General features: G+C 43.2%; 1 protein-coding gene across 5 annotated transcripts in view; it reads right to left on the bottom strand.

Moving 5' to 3' along the window:
- LOC124113137 (L-fucose kinase-like) overlaps window positions 1-18862 on the bottom strand; it is an 85991-nt gene that overhangs the window by 29059 nt on the left and 38070 nt on the right. For all 5 annotated transcript variants that reach the window (XM_048397800.1, XM_048397802.1, XM_046473376.2 and 2 more), the window contains 10 exons: window positions 12897-12983; window positions 11882-12033; window positions 10126-10176; window positions 8977-9102; window positions 7348-7420; window positions 6286-6380; window positions 5052-5132; window positions 4237-4356; window positions 3447-3633; window positions 1263-1399 (listed from right to left, as the gene is read on the bottom strand). In XM_048397800.1, coding sequence (XP_048253757.1) covers window positions 1263-1399; window positions 3447-3633; window positions 4237-4356; window positions 5052-5132; window positions 6286-6380; window positions 7348-7420; window positions 8977-9102; window positions 10126-10176; window positions 11882-12033; window positions 12897-12983 — 1109 coding nt within the window. The remainder of the gene's footprint in view (window positions 1-1262; window positions 1400-3446; window positions 3634-4236; window positions 4357-5051; window positions 5133-6285; window positions 6381-7347; window positions 7421-8976; window positions 9103-10125; window positions 10177-11881; window positions 12034-12896; window positions 12984-18862) is intronic.

Raw genomic sequence — 18862 nt, 5'->3', positions numbered from 1 at the left:
ATGCAGAATCCAATCAAATTTGTGCAACGAATTCGAAATCCGGTTCGTAAACTGTAATGCAGATTTGCAAAGCATGTGCACAGCCAACTCGTTGTCAACAGATATTTGGGGTGGGGTGGCTGTGAAGGAAAAACTGAAAATGTGTGGCATAAGGAAGAGAATTTATGGATGTCAACTTCGTAATTATCAGTAACACAAACGTTCCAGAGTACATACTTACTCTTTCATCAGGTGAATAATTGTTATGAAGCAGAGAACATACATACCTACCTGTGACAACAAACAAAATAATAAGCTAACAAAGGCCGACACAAATGGACAAATGGAAGCCAACACAAACTGGATAACTGATAACCAGGATTTTAATTATCACTGAAGCGATGGGCAACTGGAAGCAAGGACTTAAAATCAGATCAGAAGTTGTTTGATCAGGGTTACAACATTCAAGGCCTCAGTAAAGCTTTCAAAAAGTTTTATGGTGGACATGTGGAGGACATTTCCAAATTTGATGTCAAATGCAATTCCCTATTTTGACTTGTACTATATGTTTCCATGTTTTTTTATTAGGTGAACAATTGATTTGCTTTTGCATGTGTTTGTGATGATTGCTGACAGTGGGGCAGGATACACTTACCTTTTCGCGAACACCTGGTATCATTTCTATTTGATAGTGATTCATAAACACATGCTCATGATATAGTCAGAATTAACAATCGACTCTGCTTTATGCCGAGATTTCGATTGGACAGGGAAAGGGTTTTGTCGCTTTATTTAAAATTAACTTAAATAACCAATAAAGTTGACAACCAGAAATTCTCTTCCTTATGTGTATCAGTCATATCAGGATGTGGCAGCCTATTGTGGGAGGAAAGTCCCAAGTGATTGAGTGAGTGAGTGAGTTTGGTTTTACGCCGCTTTTAGCAATATTCCAGCAATATCATGGCGGGGGACACCAGAAATGGGCTTCACACATTGTACCCACGTCGGGAATCGAAACCGGGTCTTCGGCGTGACGAGCGAACGCTTTAACCACTAGGCTACCCGACCGCCCAAAGTCCCAAGTGATTCAGGTCGTAGATGTAACCACACTTAGCATGAGGATGGTGCTGAAAAACCAAGAATCATAATGAACCTAGCCCAGGATTCCGGGACAAAGTAGATCCTTGTATCCTTTGTCTGTTGTACAAGGTTAAATGGATCGAGTGGTATCTGGAGAACTTCAGGAACACCGTCTGGCACACCGTCAGGAGAGCAATACCTACCTCCATGCAGGAGTGGATGATGTTGCTCCAGATGAGATCCTTGAAGCCACATCTCTCCAGGGGACAAGCCAGCATCATCTTCTTGTGTTCCGAGGCCAGGTCCGTCAGGTAGAGGAAACTCCCACCCTCCACCATGCCTGCAGTGAGTGAGTGAGTGAGTGAGTGAGTGAGTGAGTGAGTGAGTGAGTGAGTGAGTGTGTGAGTGAGTGAGTGAGTGAGTGAGTGAGTGAGTGAGTAGATATGGGAGTGAGTAGGCGTGTGAGTGGGTAGGTAGGTGTGGGAGTAGGAGTGGGAGTGGGAGTGGGAGCGGGCGCGGGTGCGGGCGCGGGAGCGGGCTAGGGAGTTGGAGTGGGCGTGGGAGTGGGAGTGGGAGCGGGAGCGGGAGTGGGAGTGGGAGCGGAAGGAGTGGGAGTGGGAGTGGGAGTGGGAGTGGGAGTGGGAGTGGGAGTGGTAGTGGGAGCGGGAGTGGGAGTGGGAGTGGGAGTGGGAGCGGGAGTGGGAGCGGAAGTGGGAGTGGGAGTGGTAGTGGGAGTGGGAGTGGGAGTGGTAGTAGGAGCAGGAGTGGGAGCGGTAGCGGGAGCGGTAGTGGGAGTGGTAGTGGGAGTGGGAGTGGGAGTGGTAGTAGGAGCAGGAGTGGGAGCGGTAGCGGGAGCGGGAGTGGTAGTGGGAGTGGGAGTGGGAGTGGGAGTGGGAGAGGGAGTGGGAGTGGTAGTAGGAGCAGGAGTGGGAGCGGTAGCGGGAGCGGGAGCGGGAGTGGGAGTGGGAGCGGGAGCGGGAGCGGTAGCGGGAGCGGGAGCGGTAGCGGGAGCGGGAGCGGGAGCGGTAGCGGTAGCGGTAGCGGTAGCGGTAGCGGGAGTGGGAGTGGGAGTGGGAGTGGTAGCGGGAGCGGGAGCGGTAGTGGGAGTGGGAGCGGGAGTGGGAGTGGTAGCGGGAGTGGTAGTGGGAGTGGGAGTGGGAGTGGGAGTGGGAGTGGTAGCGGGAGTGGTAGTGGTAGTGGGAGTGGTAGTGGGAGTGGGAGTGGGAGTGGGAGTGGTAGCCGGAGTGGGAGTGGTAGCGGGAGTGGGAGTGGTAGTGGGAGTGGGAGTGGGAGTGGGAGTGGGAGTGGGAGTGGGAGTGGTAGTGGGAGTGGGAGTGGGAGTGGTAGCCGGAGTGGGAGTGGTAGCGGGAGTGGGAGTGGTAGTGGGAGTGGTAGCGGGAGTGGGAGTGGTAGTGGGAGTGGGAGTGGGAGTGGGAGTGGGAGTGGTAGCGGGAGTGGGAGTGGTAGCGGGAGTGGGAGTGGTAGTGGGAGTGGGAGTGGTAGTGGGAGTGGGAGTGGGAGTGGGAGTGGTAGCCGGAGTGGGAGTGGTAGCGGGAGTGGGAGTGGTAGTGGGAGTGGGAGTGGGAGTGGGAGTGGGAGTGGGAGTGGTAGTGGTAGTGGGAGTGGGAGTGGGAGTGGTAGCCGGAGTGGGAGTGGTAGCGGGAGTGGGAGTGGTAGTGGGAGTGGTAGCGGGAGTGGGAGTGGTAGTGGGAGTGGGAGTGGGAGTGGGAGTGGTAGCGGGAGTGGGAGTGGTAGTGGGAGTGGGAGTGGGAGTACTAGTGGGAGTGGGAGTGGGAGTGGGAGTGGGAGCGGGAATGGGAGCGGGAGCAGGAATGGGAGCGGGAGCAGGAATGGGAGCGGGAGCGGTAGCGGGAGCGGGAGCGGGAGCGGTAGTGGGAGTGGGAGTGGGAGCGGGAGCGGAAGCGGGAGTGGTAGTGGGAGTGGGAGAGAGGGACATAAGTGTTGCAGAGAGGATGGATATTAAATTTTTTATAAACACAGTGAAACCTTGTCTAAAATGAAATAATGTTTACAGCACTGGAACTGTATGGTTCCGTCTGAGATCTTCTCCTCCTTGCACAGTATGACCCCCTTTCACACCCTGTCGTTCTAGGTACCAAAACATACATTACGGACAACAATATACGCTGGTTCTATAGCCTTGTATCTCCGTGCCAGTAAACCACGAGCCCCAAAAAATCAAGAGGATTAAAAAAACCTTAATCCTTAATCTCAACATTTTGACACTGTTTTCATGGAAAGTGAAAAGATATAATGGATTTCTAAAAAACAAACTTTGTTCATATAGGTTCCAAATTTAATTGTTTATTGACTGTTGCTATGGAGACTGGGGTACACAGACAAAAAAAACTAAGGATCCAACTCACATGTCCTCATCCTGTATCCATGGAGCTCCTTCCACAGAAGAGATCGAGCCAGCGCCATGTTGGTCCGAGACTCGCTGCTCTCCTGCTGCATGGGTTTACCAAAGGTGCCGCTTCTCTCCCCAGATACAAAGTCCGTCTCAGAGAGACCAGTTGTCATTGGCAACAGGACGTCAAAATACAGAGAGAGCTAGAAACAGATTTTAGACTTGGATACTTATAGATTTGGAATCTGTTTGAATATAACTTTAAAATCACCATCATCATCATTGTTATTGTCATTTTATTATTATTATCATCATCATAAATTTATATACATAACATCTCAAATGGATCCATTTGCATTCCTGTAATCATTCCCAACTCCCTGTGGAGTATACAACCCAAGCTGCCTATGGGCGATAGAGGGTTTTTACGTCCACCTCACATACGGGGTACCCATTCTCTGCTGGGTGAACCGAGGCACAATTGATCCAAGTCACTTGCCCAGGGTGACACCACATGTTTCGACACTTGTGTTTCGGGTGTGTGTACGTATTCGTGTTCCAACACCTGGTCATCTACCATCGGATGAGTGGGTTCTTTTGAGTGCACAGGGTGCATGAACTGTACACTAGAGGTAGTGCGACACTGTCAGGACCTGAGATCATGGTTGGTCTCGAGGCCATAACAACCTGGTCACAAGCGGGATACGATCTCAGCACCAGGAGCTTGCTTGCCTTGTGCTTTTGACCGCTTGCCCACTCCACCTCCAAAAATGAGGTAAGTAGATATATAACTCATGGCCTGTTACCTGGAGGGGAGGCTGACCGCTGTCCAGCCCCATGTATGTGCAGGCGTCAAGTGGCGGTTTCATGTAGAAGGACAGCAGTTTGCCAGCAACTGCCTCATTGAAGTAAACAATTCCCACCACCTGAAGGTATACAAATTAATTAGAAAAAATTACAACAAATGTTATATTTGGGATAACACTTTCTTAGTACAGATATCGCCAGCACACAATCACCAGTACGTGATCTAGACTACCAGTTGTCGGACTTTCATTTTTTGTGGAAGCCTCGGTGGCTGAGTGGGTTAGATCGTTGACTTTGCTGGCGATTAGGTGCCTCACTCTGGCAGCGTGGATGCGAATCCCAGACGGGACTCAGCCAAAAAAAGTATGAGAATCTGTAATCTACTAAGAAAGTGTTACATTTGTTACATTTGATCACTTTCTAAATGGCATTGCGTGTTCCAAAAAATTGAGAAACATTATGTATTTATTCTAAGTCATAGTCAACTATATCACAGCGGCCTGAAAATACTAGCAATAGTGTGCTGGGGTCAAATTCTTACCGTTTAGACACATGAGAACAACACAAACTCAAAACAACCTGAAGGTGGTATGATTTGTTTGTTTGTTTGTTTTTTGTTTAACGCTGTCATTTCGATCATAAACAAGAGGTTTACCAAACCCCTAACAAAGTCATCAGTTGTAACGAAATCTCTGAATTCTAACAGCAAGTATTCTGAACACTGTGTTAACTCAAATAGGATTCTTGTTCCAGCTTTGATTTGATGTGAGCGATCTGACCGATGTTACCGACATATTTCATCACAGATACTCACGGAAGGCACGGATCCATCTGACCTCTGACACGACTCCAAATTTCCAACTTTTTCCTTGTACAGAATGTCCTCTACGAATCCCTGGAATAACATGGCAGTCAGGTGATTTATTATCTACTCAAAACACAAAAACTTCCTATGATGATGTACATGTGTTTACATTAACTGATCATTAAACGTAATAATGTTAATGAGGCCATATGGCTTCACAAACTGATCAGCCTTCTCTATACACAACAAGGAACTTAGTTCACAGTTCACAATAGCTTGATGTCATATGTAGATATACTGGGGTCCAAAAGAAAGTCACACATCAAATGTTTTATTCCCTCTCATACTGCTGAACATCTCCAATTTACATGAAGAATTTGCCAATCGCTCTGCATAATTTGAATTTAATATTTTTAAATTTTTGCATTTGTGGGCCATATCATTTGGGTCCATGTTTGATTGTGAAGGAACGGGTTCTCAAACTCCATGAGCAACTTCCCATCATTTTCAAGATCCACCCTTCCACAATCCACCCCACCCAGATCCACCCCTCCAGGATCCACCCCTCCAGGATCCTCTCCTCCAGGATCCACCCCTCCAGGATCCACCCCTCCACTAGGATCCACCCCTCCAGGATCCACCCCTCCAGGATCCACTCCACCAAGATCAACCCCTCCAGGATCCACCCCTCCACTAGGATCCACCCCTCCAGGATCCACCCCTCCAGGATCCACTCCACCAGGATCCACCCTCCAGGATCCACCCCTCCAGGATCCTCTCCTCAAGGATCCAGTCCACCAGGATCCACCCCTCCAGGATCCACCCCTCCACTAGGATCCACCCCTCCAGGATCCACCCCTCCAGGATCCACTCCACCAGGATCCACCCTCCAGGATCCACCCCTCCAGGATCCCCTCCACAAGGATCCACCCCTCCAGGATCCTCTCCTCAAGGATCCAGTCCACCAGGATCCACCCCTCCACCAGGATCCACCCCTCCACCAGGATCCACCTCTCCACCAGGATCCACCCCTTCAGGATCCACTCCAAAGGATTTACCCTCCAGGATCCACCCCTCCAGGATCCACTCCACAGGATTCTCCCTCCAGGATTTACCCTCCAGGATCCACCCCTCCAGGATCCACTCCACAGGATTCACCCTCCAAGATCTACTCCACCAACAACTCCAACAATTATGAACTTTGTCACTCAAGGCTCTATGTCAGAACACCTTGTGTACTCACCTGCGTATCAATTTTAAACACTCCATGGTCCTTACAATACTGGGGAGTGGATGGTACAGTGATAGCAATGGCTTCCGACTGCTCCCATGGAATTTCTACAACATTGACAACAGAGTTTCAGTTTGGCTTTATAGCAGCACAAGAAATACTGAACAATACAAATTTTGCCAGTCACTATATTTGATAGTTTGATAGGCATCTGGAAGTTCAAAGAACATCAGTGATGATGATGATGATAAATTGTTTTGCTTGTGGTTTTACTCTGCACTCAGCAATATTCCTGCCATATTCCTTCAGTGATAAGATATTGTGAGCGGTGAACCGCGTCATCAGAGTACGATGACACTCAATCAACCAAGACACCGACTCTAAGCACCGGATCAATTGGCTGGCCTTTTATGACCAGTAGATTTCTGGGGACCAATTCTAACCCAGAATCCCCTTGGCGTTACAACAGAGGGATGACCATTTCGGACAATTGAAGGTATCCATACTTAGGGACAGAATTATCTTTATTTTTATCAGGGTTGAAAAGGACACTCAAAAATATGTTCAAATGTTCCGTTTTGAACTTCTGTATGCTAACAAGTCATGTGTTGTGAGACTATGAAATGGCAGCGCGAAGTGTGGAAAAGTAATACGCTTACACTGATACTTGTTAGTATGGGTGTTTCTGTTGGCTTCACATTAATCATAATATACACCGCTACAAGATATTTAAATTTAAAACCTGTGAAGATCCGGGGTAGAATAGGTCTTCAGCAACCAATTCTTGCCGTAACAGGTGACTACGCTTGTCATGAAAGGCAACTAACGGGATCAGGTGGTCAGGTTCGCTGACTTCGTTGATGCATGTTGTCGTATCCCAATTGCGTGGATCGATGCTCATGATGTTAATCACTGGATTGTCTGGTCCAGACTCGATTATTTACAGACCGCAGTCATATAGCTGTAATATTGCTGAGTGCTGCATTAAACAACAAGCAAAATAAACAAAATATAAATTTGAAAAGATTACTGTAGCTGGGTGTCAGATAATGCTCTTATTATCAGAGAACTCACCAGCATCAATTGGGATGGAGAGGAGCATGTCCGTGCTGCCGATCCAGACACCGGGGTCGGCCTTCACTGCCAGCTGAAATATTGTGTCAACTAAGCATATAATCGCCATTATTGTCGCAGGCTATTTTTTCATAATGATCATACAAGATACTTCTAACCCTTCATTTTTTGCAAGTTATCTGATATTGACACAGCCCACCTCACCTGCAATGTCATAAAGTCACATGTCAGTTCTTGCTACTGCTATACAAGCTCATGATTAACACTGGACCTCAAACTTCCATTCATTGGAAATGTTCCCTAAGAGGATGCCAAACTACCATTAACACAAAGACTTTGTAGGGGCACGGGTGGCCCAGTCGTCTAAGGCGCCACGATTCGTTTTGCAGAGTTGCGTCCCTTGGGCAGGCCAGAAACCTATGATTGTGGGTTCGAATCCCGGTTCGCCCCAATTATGTTTCTAGGTTTGTCAGCACCATACCCGTGCTCGTGGGTTTCACCGAAGTGGTAAACGTCTGAGACCTGCATCACTTGGGGCTTTCCTCCCACATTAAGCTGCCATGCCACGATATAACTGGAATACTGTTAAAAGCAGCGTTAAACCCAACTCACTCACTCACAAAGACTTTGTCACAAAGCACAACACTATATCACTGAAGAGTTGGTCACTGCCAGCAAATCATCTGAAAAAAATCATTGAGATACTGCGGGTTGAGCTGGATAATACCGCGACCACAATCCAGTTTGTTTGATGCCACCCAAAAAGAAGTTTGGAAACCTAGACTATGCCCATGAGAGGGAGACGGGACAACTGCTTGCCAACCAGAAACCAGTGAACGATTATTGTTAATAGTTTGTTTGTTTTAATGCCGCACTCAGCAATATTCCAGCTATGTGATCGCGGTCCGTATAAATAATCGAGTCTGGACCAGACAACCAAGTGATTGATATCATGAGCATTGATCCACCTAATTGGGATCGATGACATGCATCAACCAAGTCAGCGAGCCTGACCAGCTGATCCCGTAAGTCGTCTCTTACAAGAAGTATAATCGCCTTTCACGGCAAGCATGAGTTGCTGAAGACCAATTCTAACCCAGATCTTCATGGGTATATTGTTTATAGTACCCAAAATGATGTTAGTAATAAAATGCTAATTACAGATTGTTAACTGTTATTTTAATTATTCACAATAAGGTGACATTTCACACATTCAACAATGAAAACAATGTTGTTATATTTGTAGGACTAATAGTAATAGTAGAACTACTATACATATATATTGGACAATTGATAATCCCAAAAAGCATCGCAACCAATTTTTCACTTCACTTGCCCTTTAAACACTTGTCTGAAGTCTGGATCTAGTAGAGTCAAGTAAGCTAATAGTCCATTTACTAATATAAACTCTACAGAAATTGCTGCCAAATCGTTATTGGCACAGACTGTGCAAAATCTTTTACATGAATGAAATGTACAAGTCTTTCTTAAAGCAAGGAGTATATTACACTAATATTGATTAAAATGATAAATAAAACAAGTGTATAATTACAATTAATACAACAGATATTAACCTCACCAGTTGATGACAAGATGGATTCTCAATATAACTTTCAATATAAAACTCACTTTTTCTGTGAATATTTTCAGGTAGGTGTCAATGGTGTCGACAAGGCCATCATACTGTGGGGAGGCGTGGTGCACAGGAAGTGTCATGAAGACCCGGCCACACGTGTCATAGCCGTACGGTCGACCCTGGCACAAACACACAGAAGACATGTTGATGGGGACTATTTTAATCCATTTCATTGAGATAAGTAATGAATGCCCCCTCTCCTATCCCACAGAGGTGATGTGATGTGATGTGATGTGATGTGATGTGATGTGATGTGATGTGATGTGATGTGATGTGATGTGATGTGATGTGATGTGATGTGATGTGAGGTGAGGTGAGGTGGGGTGACGTAAAATGGGGTTAAACATCGCATTCAAGATTATTGCACTTACATAGCGACGTGCATTCACGTGTGTGTGGCTGCTTGTACTAGTTTGGACAAATGCCGGTTTGATAATGCCAGCCCACTGAGATACCATGCTGCAGTTTTAAAATGGATACCCCACTCAGACACAGTATGAGGACTGCGAACCGACCAGCCCATATTATGGCCCCTAAATGCTGAGTAAGAATGTACCATCTTTAAATGTCTGATGCGGTATCTCCATCTCCCGGCAGATGCTGTATCCACTAGACCACAGAGGCAGTCAAACAAGGAAAGAGCAAACAAAGATATAGAAGGGTTTCACTGGGGCTATCTATCCCCTATCTAGTTCAGGGGACTCACAGTGATATATTTTGGGGGCCAGGCTGGATGAGATGAGGCATGCTTCACCTGATTTCAAACAACTTATGGGGGCATGGGTGGCCCAGCCACAATTTCCTAAGCAGAGTTGCCTCCCTTGGGGATGCCAGGAACTAATAATTGGGTTCAAATCCTGATTCGTCCGATTCATGTTTCTAGGTTTGTCAGCACCATACTCATGCTTGTGGATTTCACCAAAGTGGTAAACGTCCGAAACCTGCATCACTTCAGGCTTTCCTTCCACGTCAAGCTGACAAGCCAATATATAACAGGAATACTGTTCAAAGTGGCGTCACATGGTAGAAGGTTCCTTGCTAACGGCTTGGGCCAACACAATTCTTCCAGGAGGGACAGATAGTCTGTAATTCCTCACAGCTTATTAGTCATAAACTAGAAAATCCCTGTCTTCACAACTTACGTGATGGAGGATGAGAATTTTGGCATCTTCAAGTACATCTGGGTTGATCACCTGAAACAAGCAAAAGAATGAGTTTTCAACACAGATAAAAAAACTGCACCCATGGTACTGATGGCTTCCAGTATTGCCAATACAACTTGTACGGAGATATATAGAGATTACCGTATTTGACGTAATAAGCACCCAGGGCGCTCTAAAAAATAGAAATAGGGGGCTCTTATTAGAATATTATTTTGGTGGAAAACACAGAGTTGAAAGATAAATTTCGTGGTTAATGCTGACGGCCTGAACTATTTATATATGACAGATATATTTTTCCTGTATTTAATTTCCCATAATTAAGGGTGTATATAACACATGCGTGCGTATTATACACGAATAAATAAGTCTTGTGTACATTGATCAATCGGAAGGGGTGCTATTTGGGATTATTCACTTGCCAATATATTAGCAAATAAAGCCGTGGGCGCTTATTAGAGCGGGGCGCTTATTACGTTGAATACGGTATTAGCTTTTGTGTTTTTTGTGATAAACAGAACTTGAATTTGAACTTAATATATTTTAAATTAAATCTTAATTTTTAAAAAACATTTTATTTCGAAATTCGAAAGTTATATTTGAACCCCTTGACATCTAAGACTCACCGTGTAGCCCTTCCTAGCACTGATGAACTCTACAACTGTCAGTAGGGCCTAAGTGATATTTGAACCCCCTGATGTCAAAGACTCACCATGTAGCCCTTCCTAGCACTGATAAACTCTACAACTAGGGCCTAAGTGATATTTGAACCCCTTGTCATCTAAGACCAAACATGTAGCCCTTCCTAGCACTGATGAACTCTACAACTAGGGCCTAAGTGATATTTGAACCCCTTGTCATCTAAGACCAAACATGTAGCCCTTCCTGGCACTGATGAACTCTACAACAGTCAGTAGGGCTTAAGTGATATTTGAACCCACCCCCTGACATCTAAGACTCACCGTGTAGCCCTTCCTGGCACTGATGAACTCTACAACAGTCAGTAGGGCCTAAGTGATATTTGAACCCCTTGACATCTAAGACCAAACATGTAGCCCTTCCTAGCACTGATGAACTCTACAACTGTCAGTAGGGCTTAAGTGATATTTGAACCCCCTGATGTCAAAGACTCACCGTGTAGCCCTTCCTGGCACTGATGAACTCTACAACAGTCAGTAGGGCTTAAGTGATATTTGAACCCACCCCCTGACATCTAAGACTCACCGTGTAGCCCTTCCTGGCACTGATGAACTCTACAACAGTCAGTAGGGCCTAAATGATATTTGAACCCCTTGACATCTAAGACTCACCGTGTAGCCCTTCCGGGCACTGATGAACTCTACAACAGTCAGTAGGGACTAAGTGATATTTGAACCCACCCCCTGACATCTAAGACTCACCGTGTAGCCCTTCCTGGCACTGATGAACTCTACAACTGTCAGTAGGGCTTAAGTGATATTTGAACCCTCTGATGTCAAAGACTCACCATGTAGCCCTTCCTAGCAGCGATAAACTCTAAAACTAGGGCCTAAGTGATATTTGAACCCCTTGACATCTAAGACCAAACATGTAGCCCTTCCTAGCACTGATGAACTCTACAACTGTCAGTAGGGCTTAAGTGATATTTGAACCCCCTGATGTCAAAGACTCACCCTGTAGCCCTTCCTAGCACTGATGGACTCTACAACTGTCAGTAGGGCTTAAGTGATATTTGAACCCCCTGACATCTAAGACTCACCGTGTAGCCCTTCCTAGCACTGATGAACTCTACAACTGTCAGTAGGGCATTGATGGTGGCACCGCCGCTCCCAACATTAGACTTTGGGTCCTCCACTGTTAACAGGATGACATCCCTGTCTATATAACCCTTGGCCTGTCGGATCTCCAGCTCTGTGAACAGGAAGTTAGCATAAAACATTGTTATAGTAACTGCAATAATCTTCCTTGTATCATGTGTGAATATTTTTCCAGAAACATACTCAGTTCATGTCTTTAATGTGTATTCATCTTTATTTGGGCTTAAATGGATTCATAGTATTTCTAAATAAATATTTTTTTTAAATTAAGATTTAATTTAAAATATATTAAGTTCAAATTCAAGTTCTGTTTATCAAATGTGTTCGTCGCATGGTGAGGCATCTGGGTATTTTGTCATGCCCATGAGATGTGAGGTAAGGTGAAATGGGGTTTAACGTCTCGTTCAAGATTATTTCATTTAGATAGAAGTACACCATAATAACGAATATTAAGGAGATTTTTCTCTGACCTACTACATGCATTAAAACAGCATAATTACAAGTTTTTTCAAATTGTTTTTTGAAAAACTTAGGATAAACTTGGTTAAACAAGAAACCAACAAAGGCTTATCTTATTCGACGTAATACGTGCCCAAGGTGCTCTCAAAATTATAAATAGGGGGCTCTTATTAGAATATAATTTTGGTGAGAAAAAACAGAGTTGAAAGATCGTAAATTTTGTGGTTTATGCTGACAACCTAAGGTGATACAAAAGAAAACTCTGTGCGTATTATACACGACAGATATATCTTTCCAGAATTTAATTGCCCATAATTAAGGGTGCATATAACACACGAGTTAGTATTATACACGAATAAGTCTTGTGTACATTGATCAGTCGGAAGGGGTGGTAATTGTGATTGTTCACTAGCCAGTATATTAGCAAACATCACCGTTGGCGCTTATTAGTGCGGGGCACTTATTACGTTGTTTACGGTAATTGCTGTTTCGTCTCACCTTTCTGTAGAGCCTGTGTGTGTGTCTTGTTGGCACACGTGAGAACTATTGCTGTCCATTTTACCCTCCGGGCCGGACTTGCCATTCCTTATATTGAAAAATAAATAATGATTATATTAAAACTGTGACATCAAAATACATGTTGATCACATCTGATGACACTTCTCTATCCTGAAATTGGGCTATTAAGTTCTGTAGCTCATCAGATTCCTTCTTGTGTGTGACCAAAATAATAAAGTGTTCCAAAATTGTTTCTCAAGGAATCCATACAAATATGCCCAAAGAAAGAATTTTGTCTCATGGCAATCCTTGATTTTGGGTTTTGTCAACTTTAACAAAAATATTTCTTTGATTGTTGTTTGGGTTTTAAAGTCCCTTAAATTCTGTCTTGTTGTAATAAGAGTGAGTAAGCGAATATTGTTTTATGCCCATTTAAGAAATATTCCAATATCACCAGAAATGTGCTTCACACATTTTACCCATGTGGGGAATCGAACCCGGGTCTTCGGCGTGACAAGCGAACACTTTAACCACAAGGCTACCCCACTGCCCCGTCTTGCATTGAGACCACAGAGGTACATGAGTAGTCCACAGGGGAGATCACTCTTGCACCCCTCCACATACACCAGTACTCATCTTTATTACTTCACTTCCATCTGCCATCACCTAGAGGGGGCAGTGGGGTAGCCCATTCACTCACTCCATCACCTATGAATCAAAATCGGCCACTTTTCAGTGAAGTCGCCAAACAATTAAGCCATATCGGGGGAAACCAGCAAGTGCTGTGACCAATGAGCTTTCAGATTACATCACACAAGTCCCATGAGGATTCTGGGTTAGAATAGGTCTTCAACAACCCATGCTTGTCGTAAGAGGCAACTATGCTTGCCGTAAGAGGCGACTCTGCTTGCCGTAAGAGGCGACTCTGCTTGTAAGAGGTGACTGGTCAGGGTCAGTGACTTGATTGATGCATGTCATCATATCCCAATTGCGTGGATTGATGCTCACGATGTCAATCACTGGATTGTCCAGACTCGATCCAAGGCGTGTATCTCGCTGACCCTTGCAGCAGTAGCCAGGGCTAGAAGAAAGACTGTCTTGAGTGTGATCTGTTCAAAGCCAAGGGTTCATTCATATTCAAGTGGTGCGTTGGTTGAAAGGGCTGCAAGGGGAACTCCTGAGCAGACGTTCATTTTGGATAACCACCTATGTAGATGGCCGTACATTTGCAATGGGCGCTGAATCGGGACCAGACAATCGTCTATCTGAAGATACGGTGTTAGGAAGCAGTGAATTGGCCACAGTTGGAGTCGACCTCACTGGGTGAGGGCTTGTGCCCATGTCAATAGATGAAATGACAAATAATGAAGAACTTTATTCAAGGTTTAAGTTGTGGAAACAGCAGTGTGAACTTTTGTTTACTGGACCGATGTTCAGAATGGATGCAGTAATGAAATGTAAATTTCTTCTGTACTGGTCAGGCACTGTAGGACTTGAGATTATTGAGAATTGAGATCTTGCAAATTATTGGACAAAATTTGTAGACTATGTGAAACCACATTCAAATGAATTAATGGCAGCATGGGAGTTACATCACATGAGACAGGGCAGTATGAAGTTAGAAGAATCTTTTGCAAAACTCAGGACACTGGTTAATGAAGCAAATTATCCACAAGAAGGAAAGAAGTTCTTAAGAGACTTTCTATTTTTCAGGATGAAGTCTGATAGGGTGAGAAAAGAATGCTTAAAACTTGGAAACATTTGATCAAACTCGAAGAATCAGCTGATATACAAGTCAGATTCATGGGTGCAACTAATTCAGGTTCTACAAACATGAACATTGATGCCATTAATTCTAAATTCAGAAACAAAACTGACACTACCGATGGCGCTGCGAATGTAGCGGGACGTGTTTGAAATCGCTCCTAACAAATCCGCTGAAATCTAAGTGAAAATGGGCCCATCTACAAGAAATAAGGGACGTAAAGAAAGTGGAAACAATAAAACTGGTTCAAATCAAACCTTGGACGAATTTGTGACAAACAGGGACGAGTCAGCTGCAAAAAATGTCAGTGAAAATAATGAGGATAATGGCGCCACCATGACACCCGAAATCATTGACGAGTTGAAAGGATTCATCTCTGCAACTACGAACACTCAAATGGACGAAATAAACAGGATATTTTAAGAGAAACTTGATGGAATTGTGGCTTGTGTTGAAATGAATTCCATGGAAATAAAAGAAAACCAGATTGAAATAAGTAAGCTGAAACATGAAATGGAGGAAATGAGTAAAAGTTTTGAGAGAAAACTTCTTGAACAAGAACTGCATTCTCGTAAATGCAACCTGTTGTTATAGGGTATTCCGGACAATGAAAACCCGAAGACGGCAACACGAGCTCTCTTGGAAGAGTTGGAGATACCCTTGGCACAGACCATGCATTTTGCCACGATACACAGGTTACCCCTGTGTGGCTAATACATCGCAATCAGCTGACAGGCCCAAGCCGATCCCAGCAGTGACAATTCACAGGACGTAATTAGTGTTTGAATGACATTGTTTATACACTTAATATACAAGTGCTGCTCAATAAACAGTGGTGAGGAATACATCAGCGTATGTCTAAGTTGATATTTTTGCTATCCAAAATGTCTTATTGTTGATATAAATGCAATGTTTAAAAACGCGAGCAAAGACCACACGCATTTTTCGCATTTAATTCACGCTCGCGTTAATTTCAAGATTTACAGAATTGAATTTACAGTGATAATTAATGTATTGTTGAACTATTAAGAAAACTGTTTGTATCACTCGTATTTGATTCATGCTGAACTAGGATTTATGGCTTTTTTAATTTTAGCAAGAATAACATTTGATTGCATTATTTTATGATTTAAAAAACTAAACGAGTTCTTCTGCTAAAAGCACAAACTTGTAGACTTACCCACGTGGACCATCCAATTATAGAACATCAGGTGATGAACACGTGACTTTATATTTAGGCTTTAATGCATTCATGTGAACTATCGTAAGGTGTATGAACATCATTTCTAATATAGTTCCATAGAATTACGTCCTCGGAAAGGATATAGTGATAGTTAAGTTTGAAGAAGCGAATAAGATCCTTATTTATCCACGTACAATTGGTGAACGTTGGAACATGATAAATGGCTCTAGTGCTGTGTTTGACTTGGTGTGGAGTAGAAAGTATCTTACTATAAATAGACTCACATGATTAATCATGTGACCATCTTCCCGAGGCAAGGGAGTTAACTGACTATAAAAGTCCAGTTTCCACCCTTGCCGAACTAGGCTGGTATTATGGAGGTTACAATTTGGCTGGACTAACGAGTCTATGCATAGTCCAATCAAAATCGTGCAACGAAATCGAAATCCGGTTCGTAAACTGTCATGCAGATTTCGGTCGATTGCAGGATTTGCAAAGCATGTGCACTGCCAACTCGTTGTCAACAGATATTTCCAAGTCTTTTTCATGTTTTTAATCAAGGTGCTCACGTGATTTGATGCATTTCGCGACTTTTATCACAATATAGGTCTTGATTATCGAGCAGATCGTCCTTACTTGGCACCGCCATTTTGTTTGAAGCAAATGCGAGTGATACGAGAGGTGGAATCTGATTGATCCATAGGAGAGGCTTAGAAGGGACATAACTGGTAATAGCCACTGGTGGCGCTACGATCGAGCCCAGGAATTCCAGCCAAGTTCGGCAAGGGTGGAAACTGGACTTTTAAAGTCAGTTAACTCTCTTGCCTAGGGAAGATGTCATGTGACAAGCATGTGTACCTTTTTACTGTCTGGTTTCAACTTTTCTTTTATTTGATGAGTGCAATTCTCAACAAAGACATTATGATAGATCTAAACATTATATACATGTATGGTTAGTAAGGTTATGGAGCCAGCTACAGTTTTATATTGGTCCCGGGCAATTTTGCACTAATGAGTGTTAGAGATATCCAGTGACCAAGTAGATTTGATGGAATAAGATCAAGGTATCTGTTTATCATGACACTGCAAAAATATGTGACTTATATATGGTTTACCTATATTTCTTTGCACTCTGATTGTGGATGGATGGGACAGATTTTACCTGGTCGTGTAGATTTATTTTATGATGGGGAAAGGTACCTGTCTACCAATATTTATACTTCCAAATTTGACTTGGATAATTGTTTAGACAAACTTTCAAACTGACTTGGTATCGAATTTAGCTAGGACTTTGAACAAGTCTTTGAAGGTTTACATTATTAACTTTAGGGGAGAAGGGAGACTACATCCTTTGAGATTAATGCTATGTTTTTCATTTTGATTCCATGAGGCGTGTGGGTACCTTTAAATATTTATGAAAAAGTTTTAGTTTTGTTTGAGTGTGGGAAACGCTATCAATCTCATTAAAATCAGATCTTAGTTCTCGCTACCGCTAAACAAAGATCTGAGGACATCTGAGGGATTGTATAGCATGGTATAGATTTAGTCGTTAAGCCTGTAACTATCGTTCGGAATACCCTGTTTTAAAGTTTTCGAGGTTGCATGATTAGAAATCACATTCTGACTGTCACTTTCATGATCTGGTAAGTGACGCTCTGATTGGTCAGATGAAAGGTCTTTCTTACGTGACCCGTAATGGGATGTCCTCAGATCTTTGTTTTGCGGCAGCGAGAACTAAGATCTGATTTTAATGATATTTGAAACGCTATATGATGGAAAACCGGTTAAGCAATTTTTATGTTTGTATTGTATATTTTCTTGATGTAAATTTTGAATTTTATGAATACAATGTGTACCTTTTCACTTTTATCTCTCCCTTAGGGAAATACATTGGAAACATCCAAATATATGACTATGAAGGAAAAAGTTAAAGTTATATCTTATAATTGTAGAGGCCTAAATAATCCATTAAAGAGCAAAAAGGCATTTAGGTTCTTGCGAAAGCGTAAAGCACAAATATATTGACTGCAAGATGTACACTTTACCGCAGAGCAGGAACAATTAATAAAGCAGCGATGGGGATACAGGGATGGTTACTTTAGTCCTTATAAAAGTAATGCAAGAGGCACAGCTATGTTATCTAATAATAATTTTGAATTTAAAATTTTAAAAGTAATCAAAGATGCGGAAGAAGGAATTGTTTAGCACTAAATATTAGGATACAGGACATTGTTTATACTATTGTTAATATATATGGCCCTAATCAAGATAAGCCTGAATTTTATGCAAAACTAAGAGATGTTATTACAGAACTAGATGGACATATACACTACTGCCTAGAAGTTCATTAATCCATTCACGACCTGTGTGCATCCCCATTGGTCACTCGTGTGGAACTCGTCCGCCACACGTGTGATACCCGTGTGCAACTCGTTGAACATGGGTGTGCACCCCGTTCGCCACTCGTGTGCGACGCATGACACACTCATTACAGGGGGAACAAACTTTTGACCAAAGGAGGACCTGTGTTAAGCTGAACATGGAGGTGGTAACAAGGAGATATTGTTTTTATTTCCTGGCGAAAAATGTTAATACACATTTTATTATAGGTATTTGCTGATGTCTCATTTTTAGATGCGATTTTTTGGAAATTATGAGTACTGTTGCGGCTTCTACATGATGTTTTGCGATAGTGTTAAGAGAATACATGATCCTGTAAATGTTATTGCTATTCACATGCTTTTTGTGATTTGACATTAAAAGTCTGCAGTACGACTTTCAGTGATCATGTTTATGAGGTTTGGTGGAGCATTGTTTTTATTAGACCCTAATTACTTTATGATGGTTGGGTCTCCTTGTCTCAGCTCCATAGCTGTGACACTGGGAATGGTGGGCAGCATTTAATTAATGAGAGTAGGTTATGTCATGTAGCATACACTTTGGGGAGAGGGTTCTACTAATTACCGTACCACAGGAAGAGACCTGTAGACATGAACGTGGGGTTGTGTGTAAGATGGC

Source organism: Haliotis rufescens, unplaced genomic scaffold (assembly GCF_023055435.1).
Source record: "Haliotis rufescens isolate VD_foot unplaced genomic scaffold, xgHalRufe1.0.p SCAF_17, whole genome shotgun sequence".
In the NCBI taxonomy this organism is placed as follows: domain Eukaryota; kingdom Metazoa; phylum Mollusca; class Gastropoda; order Lepetellida; family Haliotidae; genus Haliotis; species Haliotis rufescens.
This window is presented reverse-complemented; position numbering and strand designations above follow the sequence as displayed.